The 20,076-nt window shown below is 36.0% G+C and overlaps 1 protein-coding gene across 1 annotated transcript in view; it reads left to right on the forward strand.

The window, feature by feature from the left end:
- Positions 1-20,076, forward strand: part of HCN1 (hyperpolarization activated cyclic nucleotide gated potassium channel 1) — a 189,484-nt gene that overhangs the window by 5,498 nt on the left and 163,910 nt on the right. The window contains exon 2 of the mRNA XM_058824073.1: positions 18,160-18,583. Within this exon, the coding sequence (XP_058680056.1) occupies positions 18,160-18,583 (424 nt within the window). The remainder of the gene's footprint in view (positions 1-18,159; positions 18,584-20,076) is intronic.

Genomic DNA, 20,076 nt, shown 5'->3' on the forward strand with positions numbered 1-20,076 from the left:
TCGTATTGCTAGATGTTCAGTCCTTACATTTGACTAAACATGGAGTTCCATTAGTACCAAAAAGATTATAAATTGTAGTTGGGTTTTATTTACAGCATTCCAACAATTTTTGCCCTTTACTTCTGTAAATGCCCTAAAAAATAAAATGACAGAATTGTAGCATTAACCTAAATAATGCAATTATAATGTTTGAAATTTCTCTCTGACATCGAGTTATGTATGGCCTTCATAATAGTTCCACAGGTAGAATGCAACTCTCATAAAGGCAGGCTGAAGAGAAATACAGTAATGGTTCTCAAATGCATAAACGGATGTTACCAAGAGGAAGGAAATTACATCTAAGTAATGGAGTGAATTGCAGCAACAAGTATCTGAATTAGATGTTTAGGAGGGAGGACCAAAAATAAGCAACAAAATATTCTATTGGAAATGTTCTGATGTGAAATATAGGCCAGAAATGCATTAGGCTGTTTTTCATGTCCCGTTCCTATTATTTTCTGTACTGAATAATTTTTCATCAGTGGTTTTCATGGATTCATCTGTTACGAAATCTAGTTGACTAAAGCTAGCTACTGACTTTTCCTTTTGCACTTTGACTTTTCTACTTGTAAGCAGGGATGCGTAAGGGAAAATAGGGATAGAGAGGTGCATTTCGTGCTTTTGGACTCATGAGGGCTGTGTACTCTTGTCTGCTTTGAGATTTTCTTCAAGAGCTGCTAAAGCAAGGCAGTGGAGTCCACCCAAGGTTGGTGCAGCGGCCACCCGCCTTCCATTCCAGACCTCCAGGGCATGTGGGAAGCTGTATGCCCTTGTTTGTTCAAGCAAAGGGATTCATTTTATTAATAAGATGTCCTTCTGTCTCTGGATATGTAGAATACTAATGCATAGTTTGAGCTCACTTATATGTTGAACATTTGCCAGTTTTCATTATGTTCATTCTAGTCCTGGAATAACGATCCGTTCACTGCATTTTCTTTCACACTCTTGTTGTGTTATGTTCTTGAACATTGAATGAAGTTCAGGGGAGAGGAAGAGCTGAACAAGTGTAACTCAGTTCTCAGAGTTACTTTTAATTTAACTTGGGACATTTTGAAGATCACTGAAAGCTATGAATATGTACAAAAGTACATTTTTTTTTTTCTGCAAGATGCTTAGTTTTACAGTTTTCACTTTCTAGACAATATGCGTAAAGGCAAGTATGTTCATCATGATTTTGAGATAAGTTTAGAAAGAAAACACAACAAAATTAAATAAACCCAAATGTTACAGAATTCCCATTAATAATTCTGTAACATGTAAGTCAAAGGTGATATTTTGGGGATGTTATATGTGAGTCTTTAAAATTTAACTCTGGACAGTCCATAACATGAGAGTTCCTCTTCAGTTTTCTGATTTTTATTTTTTGCTTTGACTGCAAGGAGAAAAAATTGCTTGATAAATATGATCTATATCCATATCTCTGTACACACATATCCAAAATTAGGTCTCATCGTGCTTGGGCCTGTGGGGAAAATGCACTGATTCTGGTATTCCAATTGATTGTTTTAGCACGTCAACACGTTTTTAAATGTGTCCTGTGACTCCATTTGTTAGCACATCAAAATAAGTGATGCTTGTAATTGAGTCAGTAAAAGTTTTTTCTTCATCCTAGGTTTCTCAGACTTGGGTATATGAAGGGAACTGTGAATTGGAATACTGTGTAAAAGCATAGTAATATGCAAAGGTCTAGATATATGATTTGAATTTGTGTTTGGTGACTACAACAGCTAATTGAAAGATGCATAGGCTTTGATATGTTGCTTTAGGCTTTCTTGTGTGTGCATGGGGGGTTTATATAATGAAATCAAAATTTGAGTGGCTCATTTTCTGATTGTTCAGCCTGGAGTAGCAGAAATGGAGATGTATGAATGCAGAGGTCACCTAAAAAGTATGAGTCTTTAGTGCTGCACTTCTACCTACCTAATATTTAATTAAACTTTGTCAGATTTTTTGAGAGGTTCAACCTGAAGCTGTAAGAAGCAAAAAACTATTTTTAGTGATGAGTGTGTGTAAAATATGAAAAATTGAAAAGAAATTTACTTAATTTGATGGTAAACAAGAAGTATCCATTCTCACCTTTGCTTTCACTCAACAGCATGAGAACTGTTTTCTATGTCAATATACATTTTTTTTAAGAGAGGAAACTTTTAACCTACTTTGCAATGTTTAATTTTTAACCTGACAGTACAGTTCTCGTTAATTGCTTGAAAGTCCTTTAGCTGTCTATTTCCTGATTCTTTCCCAGAGGCATGATTTAATTTTAAAAATCATAGTGTATTCAGCTCTAATTATTGGAGAGCTTGTTCTAGACACATAGTAAGGTATGTTAATGACCAAAAACTGTATCAGCTGGAGTCAATGTCAGTACTACCTCAAGGACACTGTCATTTAGCTTCTATAAAATCTCTACTAATATCTTTTAATCTGATGACAGATTCAGGCAAGCTGCATGGTATTTTTCAGTAATCTTATTCCCTTGCAGTGCAATGCAACTGGAATAAGTCTGGAATAAACTTATGTTCAGAAAATGTTCATTTAATTACAAAAGAGCTGCATACTGTTTCCATTGCATATTTGAAAAAACCAAAAACTAACCCCAAAGCCATTTTCATTTTTGCCAGTGAAGTACCCAAAACTTAAGTTGCATTATATAGCTAAGAATAGGATTTTGTTTTTATGTGATTATCTTTGGTGTTGTTAATATGTACACATTATCTAATTAAGCATGTCATTTAATAAATATTTTGATACACTATTGGAATTTAGTGTGCTACTGCTATTAAGTTTTTATCTCTAAGCATGTCATATTTATTAAAAATTCATATTAAGAGGCTCTGTTTTCCGCTGAAAAAGCATGGGTTCACAATCAAAGCTATGTTAGTTCTGTTTTTTTTTCATATTTTTGAGTGAGTTTATTTTTTAAAATTACTTTAAAATAACCAATAAACATTTAATTTTTTTTTTTAATTTAGGGAGGCTTTTACAAGTTTTTAATACTGGGGAGGGATTTAAGTGAAAATACTCTTTTTCATCCAATTTTGCCTGAAAATCACTGAATCTTTTGCACTAAAGCTCCAGTATATAAAGAGTGCCATAGAAATAAACTGTGCTCTCACAGTATCAATTCTATACATGTTGTACCTGGTTACCTCCAGATTTTTGTCCTCTTACATCAGCAGACTAAGGTGTGGAAATATTGATGTCTCCTTAGCTGGTTCTGTTGCATCTTAGACTAATTTACCAGATCCTCCAAGAAGCACCTCTCTTCATGGCACAACTGCAGCAATAGACAGTGTGGTGATGAAATGATCTGACCTTAATGCAGATATGTGGATTGCAGTAAATTTAGAGTAATATATAATGAGACTCCAATAATAAATAATTGGTCTATCTTTTCCTAGGGAAAAGCTGTGAAAAATACACAGAATTTTATAAGATATTTAAAGTAAGATCTGTCCAGGTCTATCCAGGAGATGGAATAAAAGCATGGCTGCAAAACCATAGAGATGCAATTAAGCTTTCACACGGTTATTTAGAGGTTTTCCATCAGACTCTTAAGTGATTTCTGTCTAGTTGTTCATTCCAGGAGGACTTATTATTTAGGTCTGGCAGAGAAATTGCTATGAAACCTGTAGCAGGTGCTGCTGCTCCCTAAACATCTTGTTACTGCCTGGCAGTAGATGCTTGCAAGCCTCTGGGTTCCCCAAACACATCCAGTGCTACAGGATCATTGGAATAGCTGCATATGGGCTTGTTTGCACTTGATTTTTCAGTGAAGGTAAGAGCCAAGCTTGTCTGTCACTCACCTTGCCTTTAGTGCCAGACAAGCCCAGTGGTAGCAAAAAGAATTGCTTTTCCAGTTTGGGATTAGTCTGGTAGATTGAAACTTGGAAACAGAACAAAAGAAGCAAAATAAATCAAGTATATGCCTCAAACTTCAGTTGTTATTTGGGTACCTTTCTCATATACTCACTTTACCAAGTGTTCTTACGTGCTGTTTTTCAGAGCTGTGTATGCAGTGTTCGTGGAAGCTCTTATCTAGATGACTGCTGAAGTACTGAATCCTACTTTTTCTTTTGTTTATAGCATTTCTTACGGTTTAATTTTCAGTCAGTGAAATCATGCTACAGGGAATTTGCATTCAAAAGTTCCTAGGAGCACATGGATATAGTCCCTGAAAGAGTATTTTTTTGGAAAAACTTCCTTTCCCCCCTCATTCTGTCTTCTCTTCATCTTCCTACATCTCTTTCTGAGGATATAATTAATTCCTTTAAATAAATGGAAACAATGCACTGATTTTATATTTTTAAAATGTTTGTTCTGCTGTGTAGTTTTCAATTCTTACTCAGTCTGTTAGCTAGGAGATACTGAGCTGTTTGTTCAAACTAGCAGGGAGAAGTTAGTTTAGGTATTTTCATAGCCTCTTGCTGTTTGTAAAATGCCTTGTAGTAATTAAAAAAAAAAAAAAAAAACAAACTTTACGCATATTTTCCATTTCCCTTGACTCGGACAGGTTAGCAGCCTTCTGTTGAGAATTGCACCGTGATGCAGTTGAACATGCTGTTACCATACACTGTTACACAGGCACTCGGCCGAAATTGTCCCTTCAGCTTGTATACTGCCAGCATGGGAATTCAAGTCTTGCATACATCTACCACATTAAAGATATAATTATCAGAAGCACAGTTTTGTAATGCAAAGGGAGTGTGGTACCAAGAGTAAGCACTGCCAGATGGTAGGCAATCTATCAGAGCGTTTAAAAAGGGTCAGAATTGAAAATGTCTGAAATCCAATGGCTTATTAAGCAGTAGATGTTGAATGTGTGGGAAAAGTGAGAGATGAGTAACCTAAGCATGAGGTGCCCACATGACCAAACAGACTTTTAATTGCATGCGTTCTGCCAGTATTATATGAAATACTTGTTTTTGCTAAATTAAATGTGGCTTTGAAATTTGGAACAGAATATTAAATCCAGTGATATACTGCTGAGTGTTGAAAAGTTCAGTAGGATTTGTACATGTTCTTACTGTTTATTTATTGAAGAAATGAGTTTGTTAGGATGGTTCATCTCTCTGTAATGGAAAAAGAAGTCAAAAAACAATTTCAACGTTTTGTGTTGAAAATAATTAAATCCAGTATATAATAATTTTATTATTTCATACACATATCATTTTGATAAATGTGAACTAAGTACAACATAAATTGTGACTGAATCCAATTAAATATCTCTGGTTTTACATTGCTATTTAAAGGCACTAACTATAAGTTTAAAATTTCTTGTTTAACCTTAAACTATTCTCTATTCTTGTTTCCTAAAGTGAGATTTTCTGTAGTCTGCCTGTGTGTTGTGCTTTATTGTTCACAAGCATGCAATTTTTTTTTTTTTTGTCGAGATATGATTCTCATTAAGACAGGTCTGAGGAATACTCCATCAGTATTATACAATCAGTCAGTGTTATTCAGCAATTTCCACCACCATCCCCCTCATTCCCCAGGACTGTATGAGCACTGCTTGATGTGACTATGGCTGTTTCTGTAATTTCTCAGCTGCAGCCAACTTCTACATTCTCCACAGGCTAGACCAAATTTATCTTTCTGTGGAATGGATGGGAGAGCTGCAGTGAACTTCCACTCCCACACTTGTTCCTCATAGCACGACAGAGTTCAGATTTGCTTCGGGGAAGGAGAGCTAGCTGTGTAGCCTGGGAATGCAGGTACCATGGATCTGCCTAAAATGGTGGCAGATGTTCCTGCTGGGGCTGCTGACTCGTGATTCCGTGCAGTGTCACTGAATAGCAGTTCGTCTGCGTTGAATGTGCAAGCTGATTTTGTGCCACTGGCAATATGAGCAAATGGAATATGGTATTTAACTTGGTTTCGTGTTTCCAGTACAAATTTTTCCATTTCTGGAATGGCTTTGAAAGTGTCAGTTTTAACCAGTGCTCTGCACAATGTGCAAATCTATAGGATGTTAGATGAAGATCTGAAATGGGAGTCAGGAGCCCATCTATCTTTGAATTTCAGGAGCTAGATACTTGTAAGCATCTGGACTCCATGCCTGAACATCTTTCAGAATTCCAGTCATAGTCATAAGGAGCCCAAAATGGTAAACCTGATTTTTAAAAAACAATGCCCATGGGTGCTGTGTATTTTGCAGAACTAGTGTGTGTGTCAGAATAATACAAATATGTTTCAGCTTCCATTTTTGCTGTATTATATATTTTGATTTGCAATTTACAGATCAAGGTATTCTAAGATTATGAAGAAAAGCTCTGTTAATTTTTCACTCTCAGTTTCTTGCTGCTCTCCACCAATAAATTATTAATATCTATTTGGCAGTTCTAATTATTACACATCTTTAGCTTAAACGCATTTGATTAGTTCATAACTCACTGTCCTCCAAAAAATGAAACATAAATATTTGGCTAAATTAGATTTTGTCTTTCTGAGGAATATTGTCTTGTGGCTAAAACCTCTTATGAGACCTCTAAAGTAAAATGTTTTCATTTGCTGAAAGGCAGAAACCTATTTATTATATTTAGGCAACTGCATTTTGAGTGAATATGGATGGAAGATAAGGATGGACATCTGGTGTTTTATTCGCCACAGAAAGGGCAGCTCATTTTGTTTAGCTGTGTCAAAGCAAGAGTCATCTATCAGTATGGAAGTAAAGAGCTTCCTTGGTATTCTTGTGGTTGTTTATAGTTCAGGTCATGGGTCTGTGACCAAAGTTTCTTTGAGTGCTTATTTTAGAGCTGCTTATCAGTGGGCTACAATTAGAGGCAACTTTACTTGGGTGCAGACACTTCCCCCTGCAACCCCTAACCTGCAGTGGGTGTCTGATGTCAAGACCAGCCCATTGTAAGGAATTCAGACTGTTTTGTTTGAACCCGAAGACTGGAGAAAGAAGTTTTGCATGAAGAGACTTCAAAGTCATCTGTCAAAGTCACTCTACCAAAATATAAAGTGAAGAAGCAGATTATTAAATAATTCCCTTTTATATTTTTTCTGATAAATATTTATACGTGAGGCATATAACAAAGCCTGTAGTTAAGTTTGAATAAATTTTCAAATCTTAATATCTTTAGCAATATTTCATTTTTCAGTATGCAAACTGACATGCTATTCTGGTGCCTAAAGTGACTTGCTCTCTTACAAAAATGAATAAAGGCAGTGAGGAGGAAAAACTTTTATCTAGTGTATGTATTTTGTATAACAACTCCACTTTAGATGATTCTGTCTCAATGAGGATAGAACAGAATTTTAAATTAATCTAGGTCTTGGTAAAATGTATCTTCCAGTGGCTCAATAACCATTTCATATGACTAATATAAAACAAAACACTTAACAAATGTATTTAAAGCAAATAATCTGCTGTAATTCAATAAACACTTTCTACATATAGTTTGTAAATTTAATAGATACTGATTTTAGGATCTCAGTCGTGTGTCATTATTGCATAAAGCTGTGATAAAAAGTAATAAACCCTCATGTTTATTTGCAAGCAAGCAATGGAAATTATCTCCTGCTGGCAAAGGTGTGCTATAAAGGCATCTCGTGGTGCTTGATATTGTGGGCTATCTCCTGTTTTGAAAATCACAAAACGATTCAAATATTAAATTCATATATGCTGGTTTGGGATTTTTGGAAGGAATTTGCTTGTTTCCTTTTTTGAGAATAACTGAAATAATGTAATTGAAAAAAAACCCTCTTTCTTTCCTTATATTGGATTAAACTGCAAAAAGGCCATTCAGCAATTGCATTCCATTACACTGACCAATGTTCATAAGTATCAGAGATTTTGGATCCCCAGAAATTTGGTTTGTATTCCAAACCTCCAGCCTTGGGTGAGGTTGCAGCACCAGCAGCACATGAGGCTGTGCTCAGCTTGCACGGAGCTTTCTGGAGGGTGAACAGCACGAAAAGTCGAGGAGGGGAGCAGAGGCAGAGATGACAAGGTCTGGGTTGCTTAGGCTGGTAACTAGAGCATCTCTGAGCATAACGTATGCTCTTTCTTGTTTACTTTGTTTGCTCTTCTGGGTTTTCCTTTTTGTTTTAAACAAGCGAATATCAGGTCTATCTGATCACTGCTCTGTCTAGCTGTATAATGCGCTGATTTGTTTTGGCAGTGCCGGCTGAGCGCTACGCTGTCAGAAGGATGGTAACACTGGGATGTGCAGTATGCAAATTGGGAAGTCTTAAAGAAATGTTAAAATTAACATTGTGTCTGCTTAAATACTGTGGAAGGCAAATGGCTAGCAGAGAGATATGAATACAAGCTGAGTAATTAGAAAAGTGGAGTGCATCCCCCTGTAAAAAAGTGTTAATTAACGTACATGGGGAAAGGTATAATCAAGCTTGTGAAAGATTACTCCTTTCATTTCTTACATGTTGTGCACACTGTATTTTCAATTAGTTGATGTTTTAGATAAATCAATATTAGTTTGGTTAATAAAATTATTAAAATAACAATTCCATAATCTTAAAATTTTCAGTGTATTTGAGTGCATACCTAAATGTCTCCTTTACTGGCTTAGGAATTAAAATCATTCAGCATGGATGTTGAAACTGCAGAATAATTTTCTTCCTCTGCTGGAGAGGATTTGAATCTGTGCATTGACTTTGCATAGCACCTCTGGTACACTTCCAGTAACAAAATCACCTCTCAGATTTGTTCTGCTTTGGTGGAATGGGGAACTGAGAATGCCTCTCCTGTCTCATCATTGCCTTCCTTGGGAACAAGATTTTGTTCCTGCTCTAGTTTATATTTGTTTAGGGAGAGAGAACATGTCGGCAGCATACCTCACTTTGGGAGGCACCGTATGGCTGGGGGAAAGTGAACTCCCTGAGGTGTGGGAGATCCTGAGCTCAGCTGCCCACAGATAAATGAGGAAATCCAATGGATATTCACAGGTGTTGATGAAAGCTCTAGGTATTCAGTTGTTTTTTGAAAGGAGAATGCATGTGGCATGACCCTAATTACTTACCATGTTGCTCTGCCATAAATCTAATCTTTCTTCTTCCTTTGCTTCCCTAAAAATTGTCTGAAATATATTTGAATATTTTTCATCATGGTATAAGTTAATAAAATTGTAATATAAATTTGATTTGAACATGCATATATCATTTTCTGATGTTATTTTCAGAACAAACAAGATACTATATTTTTAACAGATATAAATTAGATTTATTACCATTTGAAGCAAATCATTTACTGCAGTGTGATATTCACGGATTATATAAAAATAACTTACTGATTCTTAAATGTACTGTCATTGATTTTAAAGGGTTGAAATTTCAGTAGTTATTTTTATAGTCAAGGAAACATAGGCTTTGTAGCCAAAAGTCAGCTATAAATAGTTGTAAAGGGGAATAATAATTAAACTTGATATATATATCTTGATTACCCGGTCTTGCATTAGAATCTTGCACATCTCTGTAGATACATAAGATGACTGTAAATATGCAGTCGTGAATATTTGTTTTCATTTATGATGTGGGAGTACATCATCTTGTTTCATGTCTATCTATAGTTCTTTCACACTTTTTCACATCTCTAATTTTTCTCTTCATGAAATTTGAAGACTGGCTCTTTTTTTTCCCTTCAGTTTGAAAATAGTGCCCATTCTTGCCTTCAATGCACTTTGTCAAGAAATGATACACCAAGTCCTACTTTGAAGCTGCTCTTCCAAATGTACTGTATCATGTTACAGCTACACAAAAAGCCAGTTTTTACCTCTGATTACCAAAATAAAATTGTTATATATGTATATATTGTTCAAATCTAAGTTGATGGTTCTAGCCTTGTTTTTTTTTTTTTTTTTATTTTTTAGGGGTGTTTGGGGTTTTTTTGGGATTTTTTTTGTGGTTTTTTTTTTTTGCGTTTTGGTGGAGATTTTTTTGTTTTGTCTTTTTTTTTTGGTTTTTTTGGTTTTTTTTAATTAGAGAAATGAATTTTCCTACCTCATTTGGTGGTCATGGCCAGTCTCCTCACCAAACCCTGTGCCTAAGATCTATCAATAGCTACTGAATGACGTCTTCCCTGTCGTCTCTGAAGTAGAGAAAATAGAATTTTCCCTGTCAGTAAAAACTTAAAGATTATACACTATTATCGTATATAGATGATAATTGAGATTTAATTGGTTAAAGAAAAAAATCTATTCAAGGAAAAAATTAGTTGATACTGATTGGCTTTCTAATTTTTGGAAGGGCATTAGGAAGTTACCTTCCTTTTCACTTGATGCTCTGTTGAGAAGAATTACAGAAGGCTTCTTCCAATTTAAGCCTCTGAATTTTTAGTATGGAGGCATCCTAAATGTCATATTTCTAAATGGCACTCTTAAAATTACTGTCACTACAAAATTCTTAATTAATGCAAGTGTTTCAACATGAGATACAAGATTATTTTGCAGCTGAAATATTTTTAGATCTGTCTCTTTCAAACTTTTTTTCATGCCTTTAAAGTGGTCATTTCTAATTTGAGAATGTGAATGCATATTTTACAGCGATCCACTACAGAAATTCGCTGACACTTAGATAACCAATATGTGGCAGTTTTCAGTTGGTTTAAGGGCTGATGATATCAAACTGAAACAAATCAGTTACAGCCCCTACACAAAATGTTGCCTGATTCTGTGAGCAGTGGTCTGATAGCTTGTGTGAGGGGGTGGATTGGAGGAAGCTGTAGTGCTTGTGCTGTGACATGTGTTGATGCAGAAGCAGTCTTGATGATGTGATATATATCCATTCAATCAGATATGCAAAGACAGAATCAGCACTTGCTATGAAAAAATGTATTTGTGAGCCCTGACTCTTCATCAGCGCCTTTTTCTGGTCTGGTACTTATCTGGACAGGGGCAGTACCCACATTTTTTTAATGAGGAGGGTACTGAAGAATCATAGGATAGCCGGGCTTGGAAGGGACCTTGAAGCTCATGTTGTTCCAACCACCCTGGCATGGGTGGGGATGCAACCCGCTAGATCAAGTTGCTCAGAAGGGAGGAGTTATGTAAAAATGAGGGAGAGCAAAAGCATTATCAGAGCTCCACTGACAGTGATCCGCTGTTCTTGCCCAAGGTGAAGTGGAAGTCACTTTAATTCTTTCTACTGTAGTTTAATAAGTTTCTGTGGAGGAAAAGCAACTGCAAATATCAGTGGTATTCAAGCAGTTGTGTTAGGGAATTATTGGCTAAAAACTAAGAGTTTATTTTTTAAATAATATTGCTATATTATATAAATTTCTCTTTGTACTCTCTGTCCTTTCCTCTTGTAAGCAGTAAGTGCAGTTACTTCTCCTTACTCTACCTTTATTTCTCAGAAGTCTGAGACTGAATTTGTTAATGCACGTAAAACACTATGAAAACTTCAGATGGAAGCTGCTGAATGCATAGGAAGAGCCAATTTGTCTTTTGATGAAATCTCCACTGGTTAAATATTGATTGAAAATATACTGAAAAGGTACATACATACATATATAAATAAATAAATATATGTAAGTTAACTAGTTTTGTAGTATCCTTCCATGGTCAGTACTGTGATTTTGTTTTCTAGTATTCAAAGCACTCAAGCTTTAAACATAGTCAGACTATGTAACGAAAGACTTTTCAAAGTAGTAAATTGCTGTTCATTGGCTTCACTGGGCTCTGATCAGGTCCCCTGAGACCTGCATTTATCTAATCTTCTGCCTTGTGCAAAGAATCACAACTGAGCAACAAATTGCAAATTGCCACTGCTAAGTGGGTTTAAAGAGATAAAAATAATTAAATCTTCTTGAAATTGTGGAAGTTTGTAATTTTAGGTACATTCTGTAGTTATACAGAAAAGAAGATTCAGCATCACTGAACTTTAGTAATATCTTTTTGAGGTAGGAAATGAAAAAAATTAAGTTAATTTAAAAACAAATAGTAAATTTCATTTAATAAAATCAAATTAATTTTTAAAAAATAATTAATTTTAAAATTAAAAAAAAATCAAATGGCAAGGGACATACATTGGATCTCTTGAGTATATATGGCTAACCTTGAAGTAACAGACTCCAGGATTATTCTGAAATCAAATTAAGATTTCTGGTGGTCTGAAAACTTCATTATTAGGTTATTCTTTTAATTGCTTTTAGTCTCCATCAAAATGAAACCATTAAGCTGGAAGATTCCCAAGTCCAGCACTGCTTGTATTTCAGCCAGAGAAATGCAGTTTTCAGAACATCAGCCTCTGCCTTGTCCCAGACTGACTGGTTTCAGACAGGTAGAGAAAGCCTTTCAGCTGCTCTAGCAGGTTACCTTGCTAAGTTAATGAATGTTCATAAAGCTAGTGATATGAATTGAAAAGGAATAGCAAATGCTGGTGAAACTTTCACCTGAGAAAGTGTCACTTAATCATATTTCTGCCCTTCAGTATCCCCACTGGTTGTGTAGGACACACTGTTAGAATTCTGTGTGTGCTTTGCAATCAAGAGAGGTGAGCCACGAACGAGATTTTATTTCAGCCTTGCAACATTTCCTTGTTTGTGTTTCCTTAATGTAAGTTTAAAGTTGTCAAGGTGGAAATAGAGTAACCTAAAAAATCTAAATTGACAATTTCAGGAGAACAGTTTATTCCTTAAAAGCAAAACAAAGTACCAACCCCAGAGTTTTGTCTTCCTAAAGCTTTGCAAAATGAGTTACATGCAGATGGGGGAAGTTTTATCCACGCAGAAGGATGACAAAACTGTAGAAGTGACCTGTTTGCTCTTGAAAAACAGGCCATCAAAACATAGTGGCACTTCACTAGTAATTTTAATGCCTTTGTATTAATGTGGTCACAGAGACAGATTACAGTAAATTCTATGTTTTGAAATCTTAAAATAAAAAGAAAAATTGCTGCTGACCCAAAATCACTGAAGCAATCAAGTATGGATTGGCAACATTTAACAGTTTTCTCTATGGAGGATGTTGAATGCAGTATTTCTTGCTAAAATAGAATGAAGTTAGTATTGAATTTGTATGCCTTTTTCCCAGAAGCAGCCTGTTTTCCTCTAGGTGTGTGTATTTGTAAGAGAAACAGATGGGCAGAATGAAAATGGATAGCTGGGTGGAAGGGGATAGCCTCATTTTAAGGTTATAAAAAACAATAGTGATAATTTTTCTGAAAGTCTTCAGGCACAGACACCTGTACAATCACTGAAAGAATTGGGTCCTCTGAAGAAAACACTCCCTCCTTCGTTCTCCTGTCCTTCAACACATCCCAGTAATTATCTGTGTTTTGCAGATGTTTTCAGGCATCCAGCTTTATTCCCTCTAAGTAGAATAACAGAGTTGCACAACCAGAGAAAGATAACATGTCCAATGAGAATGAAATACTGATATGAATAATACCAAGTTTAGTGTTCACTACCATACAGTACAACAAAATTTAAAATTACTGTTATTTCTGCTAAGATTGTTCTATGTAGGACATTGATTTCTCTGTTAGGTAAACCAGTGATCTATGAAAGCAAAGGAAATAAAGGTGTGTTTGAAGGTGAGATTAAGAAAAAATAATACAAAGCAAAGAGGAAAGTCATTGTTCATTTCACTGAGCATCTACTAGTCAATCATAATGCTTAGCTAAAGAAGAAGCAAGTGTTCTAGGAAAGAAAGCTTGTGAAATTTTTACAGTGTCTGATTCTCTAAATTTGTATAGTGAAATTGTGTTGCCTCTGAGATCAAAAAACCTAATCTCTGATGCATCAGGTTTTGCTTCAGAGGTATTTTACAAGCAATCTGAGTTAGTATCTTTTTCAATGGCCTTCCAGTTTGTAATGTAGATGAGTATTTATTTTCATTGTTCAGACTGAATTTCCTGAAGTTTTACTGCTATGACTTATTCCTTTCTAATAAAAGATCAGAATTTGTACAGTCTTTCTTGAAACTGAGAAATTTTAAACTTAAGCAAAGCCCTGCCTGCCCTGCAGCCTCCAATCACACCCCTCAATTCCTGTGAGATGCTGCTCACTCCGCTGTGCAGTTTGTGAGACCACTGACAGCTTCTGCTGGTACAGTCTGGGTGTGCAGTAAGGATAATCATATCTCCAACTATGCTGATTCAGGGAAATTGAGACTCTGCTGTTGATGGGCAGAAAAAGGAAATAATAAGGCAAGCAAATCTGAATTTGTATGTACAGCAAATTATGCAGCGAATTAATTCAGAGATGAAATTTCCTTCCTTAAGACTATTTTCTCTGGGTTAGGGATATAAGGTGGAAAATAAAATGCCTGTTAGAATTCATAGCATCTTACATTATTAAGCCTAATACAAACAGTGATTAATTAATACTAAGTACCTTTTTCTCACCGCATGGGTAGGCACTCATTTTGAGCAGGCTATTCATCCTGTCCAGGACAGCCTTTGGCAGTGAAGAAAACACCAAGACTTCAGCACCATATTCCAGAGTAGAAAAAACACTGCTATTATTGTAATTTTTGAAAATACGTAAATAAACTATGAGTGAAAAAAATCATCAAAAGAGGCCTATCAATTCATGTTCAGAATTCCAAAGTAGTAATTAGTTGTTGTTTTTTTGGGTTTTCCCCCAATATTTCTCTATAGAATATTTTTTAAAATTTTGTAAAAATGTGCCTCAGGATTGGGGTTTATATTGTAATACTTGAAGACTTTATTTTTTTGCCTAGAGGTATTGTACCTCTGAGACATTTAGGAGCATTTAAGAAGTTTCAGGAATAGTTCAATGCAGTGCAGTGATCACCTTTGCGCCCTCTGTTAATGACATTTGGTACTAGATTCACTGAGTTAACTTCAGCTGAGCAGTAAGCTCTGTGCTGTGGGGTTGAGATCAATCCTTGCTTCTCATTTTGAGCTTTGGAAGGTCTCATTACCCCCTAACTCCTGCCCTTTTTCCTGATTCTTGAAAATTTTCAATCATGAGCCTACCTCTTCCTTGCTCTTCACCAACATTTTATAATACCTTACATAAATGTGGAACTCTTGAGATTGTAAATCGTAGATTCATAACCATCCTCTCTGGCATAGGGGAAGTAGGAAAAAACATTCGAATAGTAGTTTGAAACAAAGGACTATCTCAGTGTGTCAATGGCAGCTTGTTGCACTGTCTCGTGAGTCCTTACAGCTTCCTCTTTGTTAGATGAATAGTAGGATATTTTAAACCACAGGTGAGGAACTCATTGTGTTACTTTCTCTGCACAGGTCAAGGAAGGGCAATATAGGCACTTGCATCTAATTTTTCTCACCTGGAATAAAACATGGCCAACAGAATAGCATTTGGAAACATTTTCCTACAAGGAAATGTCCAAGTCATTTCTAAATGAAAAATAATAAGGTTTTTCTTACTAACTAATCAGCTTATATTGTATTGTGGGCTAAAATACAAAAGTCCTTATCAGTCAATGTTATTTTAGCCCTGATGCTACCACTTTTGCTGACATTCAGCATCAGGAACACCAGTGTGTTTTGCATAATCGCAGTATGCGATGATCCTTTAAACCGCGGATTACCGTAGGTTAAAAACACCTGGTCCTGTATTATCTCCTGTGTTGGCTGGGTGGCTGGTTGTTGTGTGGCTTTGGTTAGCCTTTGTTGCATAACTGTGCTACAGGAATGTAAAGGTCAACCTGAAGTTAGCAATGCTTTGCTTAGGAGTGAGCCACAGATGCAAGGACACCTCTCGTAATTATTTCCTGTTTGTTTTCCACTACTTTAAAGGATTCCTCCAAGATGTTTATTCTCCCAGAACACTTTTGTGAAGTACTTTGGTTGATAGCATTTTAAAAATGTTTGTGGTAATTTTACTTGTAGATCACAGTGGCAGTGATGTGTTGAATTCTGTGCTTCCTTGTGGTAATTCCAGATTACTGAAAAGGAATTCCGGATTGCTGAAAAGGAATCTAGCACAGTGGAAAGTATTACAGGAATTAAAAAAGACAGGAGAAATTGGGGAATTTTTACGCAATATGGTGAATACTGTCATACCGTGAACAAAAATACATACAGCCTGAATAAAATTGAACATTTTTAGCAGTTAGTGATCACATTTATTGCAAGACTGAAAGTGTGTAAGATACAAATCATATTGTGATACACAGGGAATAATTTTTATAGTCTATTTCATAGAGTTTCTGAGAACCAGTTAGAGGTACATTGCCCACTTCTCTCTTCTCTCAAGTGATAGTTAAATCTAATCTCGCTAGGTGCCTCTTGGAATAAATAATTTTGGAACTGGGAATTCTCATGCTGTTCTCAATCCTATGCTGCTTTTCCTTTAGTGTGTTTTACAGTTGCAGATAATAATTGATATTCTCTGATGAGCACTCTGTAAACTTAGGAGTATTCACTTCCAAGGTAGATGTGAAAAAAGGGAATTTATAAAAGCCAGATCTTTGTGATTTTTCAGCCTGGAGAAAGAAGGGTTTCAGTGTGACGTAAGTGTACCAGAAGGGAGTCTACAAGAAAGATGGATAGAGACTATTTTCAAGGACATGCAGTGACAAAACAAGGTGGAATGGCTTCAGAGAGGGGTTTAGAGAGAGAAGTTTAGATTAGATATTAAAAAAATTATTTTTATTGTGAATTTGGTGAGGCTCTTGCACAGTTTTCCCAGAGAAGCTGTGTAGATGCCCCATCCCTGGAAGTGGGGATCCACAGGCTGGGTGGAGCTCTGAGGAGCCTGGTCTAGTGGAAGATGTCCCTGCCTATGTCACAGGAGTTGTAAGTGGATGATCTTTAATGTCCCTTTCACCCCAAGCCAATCTATGATTTTATGATAATTTGGTAATCCAAGAAGCAATCTCTGAAATCGAATGCAATCCATATTCTCTGTGCGAGTCTAGCAAAAATTAGGCTCGTGATTCTGAAATATTTTGTGGCCCGTTAACTGTTATTTTTGCTGATTGCCTTGAACCTTTACCAAGATGAGGGAGGCTGGTATTGGTGCGATGGAAGTGGCCTGAAAGTCAGTGTTGAGGTGTTGTGCTGCTGGTGTGTCCATGCCGTGTGCCCTGCACCAGGCCCCATTGTGACAGAGGGACAGAGCAGAGGGATAGCTGTGGAGCCACTGCTGCCTTTAGTCTTCTAGAAACTATAGTAAGTCCATGGGTAACTGCTGTTGGTTGGTTTCTCTACCTCTCCAAATCAGTTTTAGTTGACCGGATCATGTGCTTGAACAGAGTAAAAGATTACTGAATGCATTGGGTTCAGGCTTTTTTGAGTATCCATTTCAGTTCTTTTACTACTTAAGAACAGCTTTCTTTGACTATTTAACATTTAGGATTTATAATAATTTGCTTAAAATCTGGTATATATGTCTGTGCCCTGGAAATCTTCCATAAGGGTAGATATTCTATGTAACGGGTGCATTTACTCAGCATTTTCATCACAGATATTAGAGTTATGAGTCCATCCTTCTACCACATTGTATCAAGCATGGTTAGTATTCTAACAATGTTAGAGGGGAGCCTTTAGATCCTTCTAGAGCAAAAGTGGTGAAATGCCGTACCCCTTTCTGTTACTTTGCAAATTGCAGCTATTTTTTCTAATGTTTCTTAGCTAGCTCTGAAAGAATATAGGCTGTGAGGTTGTAAAAATGTATGAAAGTTCAACTAAGTGGCTGAAGGTTTTTATGTTATCTAATTATTGTTTCTATTTTTTGCTTCAATGCTTTTTTCCTTTTCCTGTAATTTTATTCCAGCACAGTAATGGTATCAGTACATTTGAAAAGAGATACTGACATTTAATATATCTATTAAGTATTTGGCTTTCCATTTGGACAGAAATTTTAGCAAAACTGTTGCATTGATGAAGCACTTCTGGTTGGCACAAGACATTGTTTTTATCTATATAAAAGCTCAAAACGGTTTTGACAGGAGTCTGAATAAATCTGCTCAGTGCCACACGTGCCCACCTTTCAGTGTGTGATATACCATGGACTGATAGGCCATTGAGAAGGAAGGCACATAATGAAGTGTGTTAGTTACAGTGAACTATGAATATGCTGAATGAGTTAAAGCAACAAGAATTTAGGAATATTTAGGAATAACAAAATCTAGTGGTGAAGTTGGTGGCATGATGGAGACCGTTTTGTAATATTTTACCACATTACATCAACCATTCTCTTTCTTCCTTTTTTCCTAGGTTTTACTGGGACTTAATCATGCTCATAATGATGGTTGGAAACCTTGTCATTATACCAGTCGGAATCACATTCTTCACAGAGCAAACAACAACACCATGGATTATTTTCAATGTGGCATCAGACACTGTTTTTCTATTGGACTTGATAATGAATTTTAGAACTGGAACTGTAAATGAAGACAGCTCTGAAATAATACTGGACCCTAAAATCATTAAGATGAATTACTTAAAAAGCTGGTTTGTGGTTGACTTCATCTCTTCAATACCAGTGGATTATATCTTTCTCATTGTAGAAAAAGGAATGGATTCAGAGGTTTACAAGACAGCAAGAGCACTTCGTATTGTGAGATTTACAAAAATCCTCAGCCTGTTACGTTTATTGCGCCTTTCGAGACTGATAAGATACATACACCAGTGGGAAGAGGTAAGATTTACATGGTCATAACATCATTCACTAAGATCTTACTGCTACCCAACACTAGTCAATCTCTGTGAAGAGCTGCACCAGAACAAGAATGTAACACAGCTTTTCCTCCCTGCCTGGTGTAATTACAAGCACATGCTAGTGGCAAGGCCTTTTTGGACACAACCAGCAGAGTAACCATCTTCTCTCTGCTAATGGCAGAGACCAAAATGTGTTTGGCATTGGTACAATTTGCATGGATGGACTCCTAATGATGTTACAAAATGTCCAAAATATCAGAATAAGGCACTAGAAAGGAATACTAGGAATTTTGACAAGCACCTAAACCTGCACTAGAGTTTGATGACTAGCACGTAAATTTATTAATACTCTTGTAGTGACAGAGAACTTAAACTTGCTTATATTTTTCTATTTTATAAGAAATTGAAACCATCTACCATTGAGTAGATTTCCTCAGAATGCTCATTGTTTGAAGGCTGTATGTAGGCTGAATATCATAAATACCATAAATAATCTTCTTCTTTACAAGAAATGGGCAGTTCAAATTTTGAGTCACTGCCTTCTAAACTGTCAACTCCATTGATTCCAGGCATGGTGTTATGCTGCCTTTCAATTTGGCATAGTGATTTTTCCAGGAAATTATGGCATTCCCCACTTTGACATATTTTGGTTAGGAAATGTCAATGCATTAGCATGTACCACCATTTTGTTTCTTGCCTGTCCTCATTTCTGTAGTTCTGAATATCATCATGTGTTTTAAACAGAAGTGCTAAAGCCATAGGAAAAATAATTGCTTTTTTCTAAACCTTTCCAGCAGTAAGGATAGGGAGGAATTGTTTTGTAGAGCATGATCATGGAAGTAGTATTAAAATTGATCTCCATAAATTTATTTACCTCTGTGATAAATATTTATTTAATTAAATGAATATTGAAGGATGATTTGGTACTATTTTTGCTGCTTTTTCTGCTGGTTATCTCTAGTATAATATGCCCTTTCTGGTTTAAGAGGGACCTAAAAGCAGAGCCATCTCAAATAAAGTCAGATTACAATTTAAAATGGCATGATGCCAGATGATCTAAATATCAAAAGTCTAAAAAATTTATAGTAGTCTCTCAAAAAGTCCCTGAAATAGGTCATTATTTTTTATTACTCTGTTTGGTAAAGCGTCTTCTTTTTGCCTCTCTGTAAAGCACTGAAAAGATGTTTTTGTACAGAAATAGAGCATTGTAGTTTTTGTACTCAATTCAACTAAGGCAAATGATTAAGCATATTTTGCAGTTCTACCATAAAGCTGTGCTTTTGTCTCCTCTGTGCTTCACAGAGAGACAACCTTCTGAAATGAATTCAATGACATTATTTTCTGGCAGCTTGAGTTAGTCACTTGCCACTGTAAAGGGCTACTAGGCAGAGAAATAAATTGCTTTTCCCCCCCCTTTCTGTCAGATGTCAATCAGAAATCAGGTAATCTAAGTAAAAATAGTTGAATTGGCCA

The sequence above is a fragment of the Ammospiza caudacuta genome, chromosome Z (assembly GCF_027887145.1).
Source record: "Ammospiza caudacuta isolate bAmmCau1 chromosome Z, bAmmCau1.pri, whole genome shotgun sequence".
Taxonomy (NCBI): domain Eukaryota; kingdom Metazoa; phylum Chordata; class Aves; order Passeriformes; family Passerellidae; genus Ammospiza; species Ammospiza caudacuta.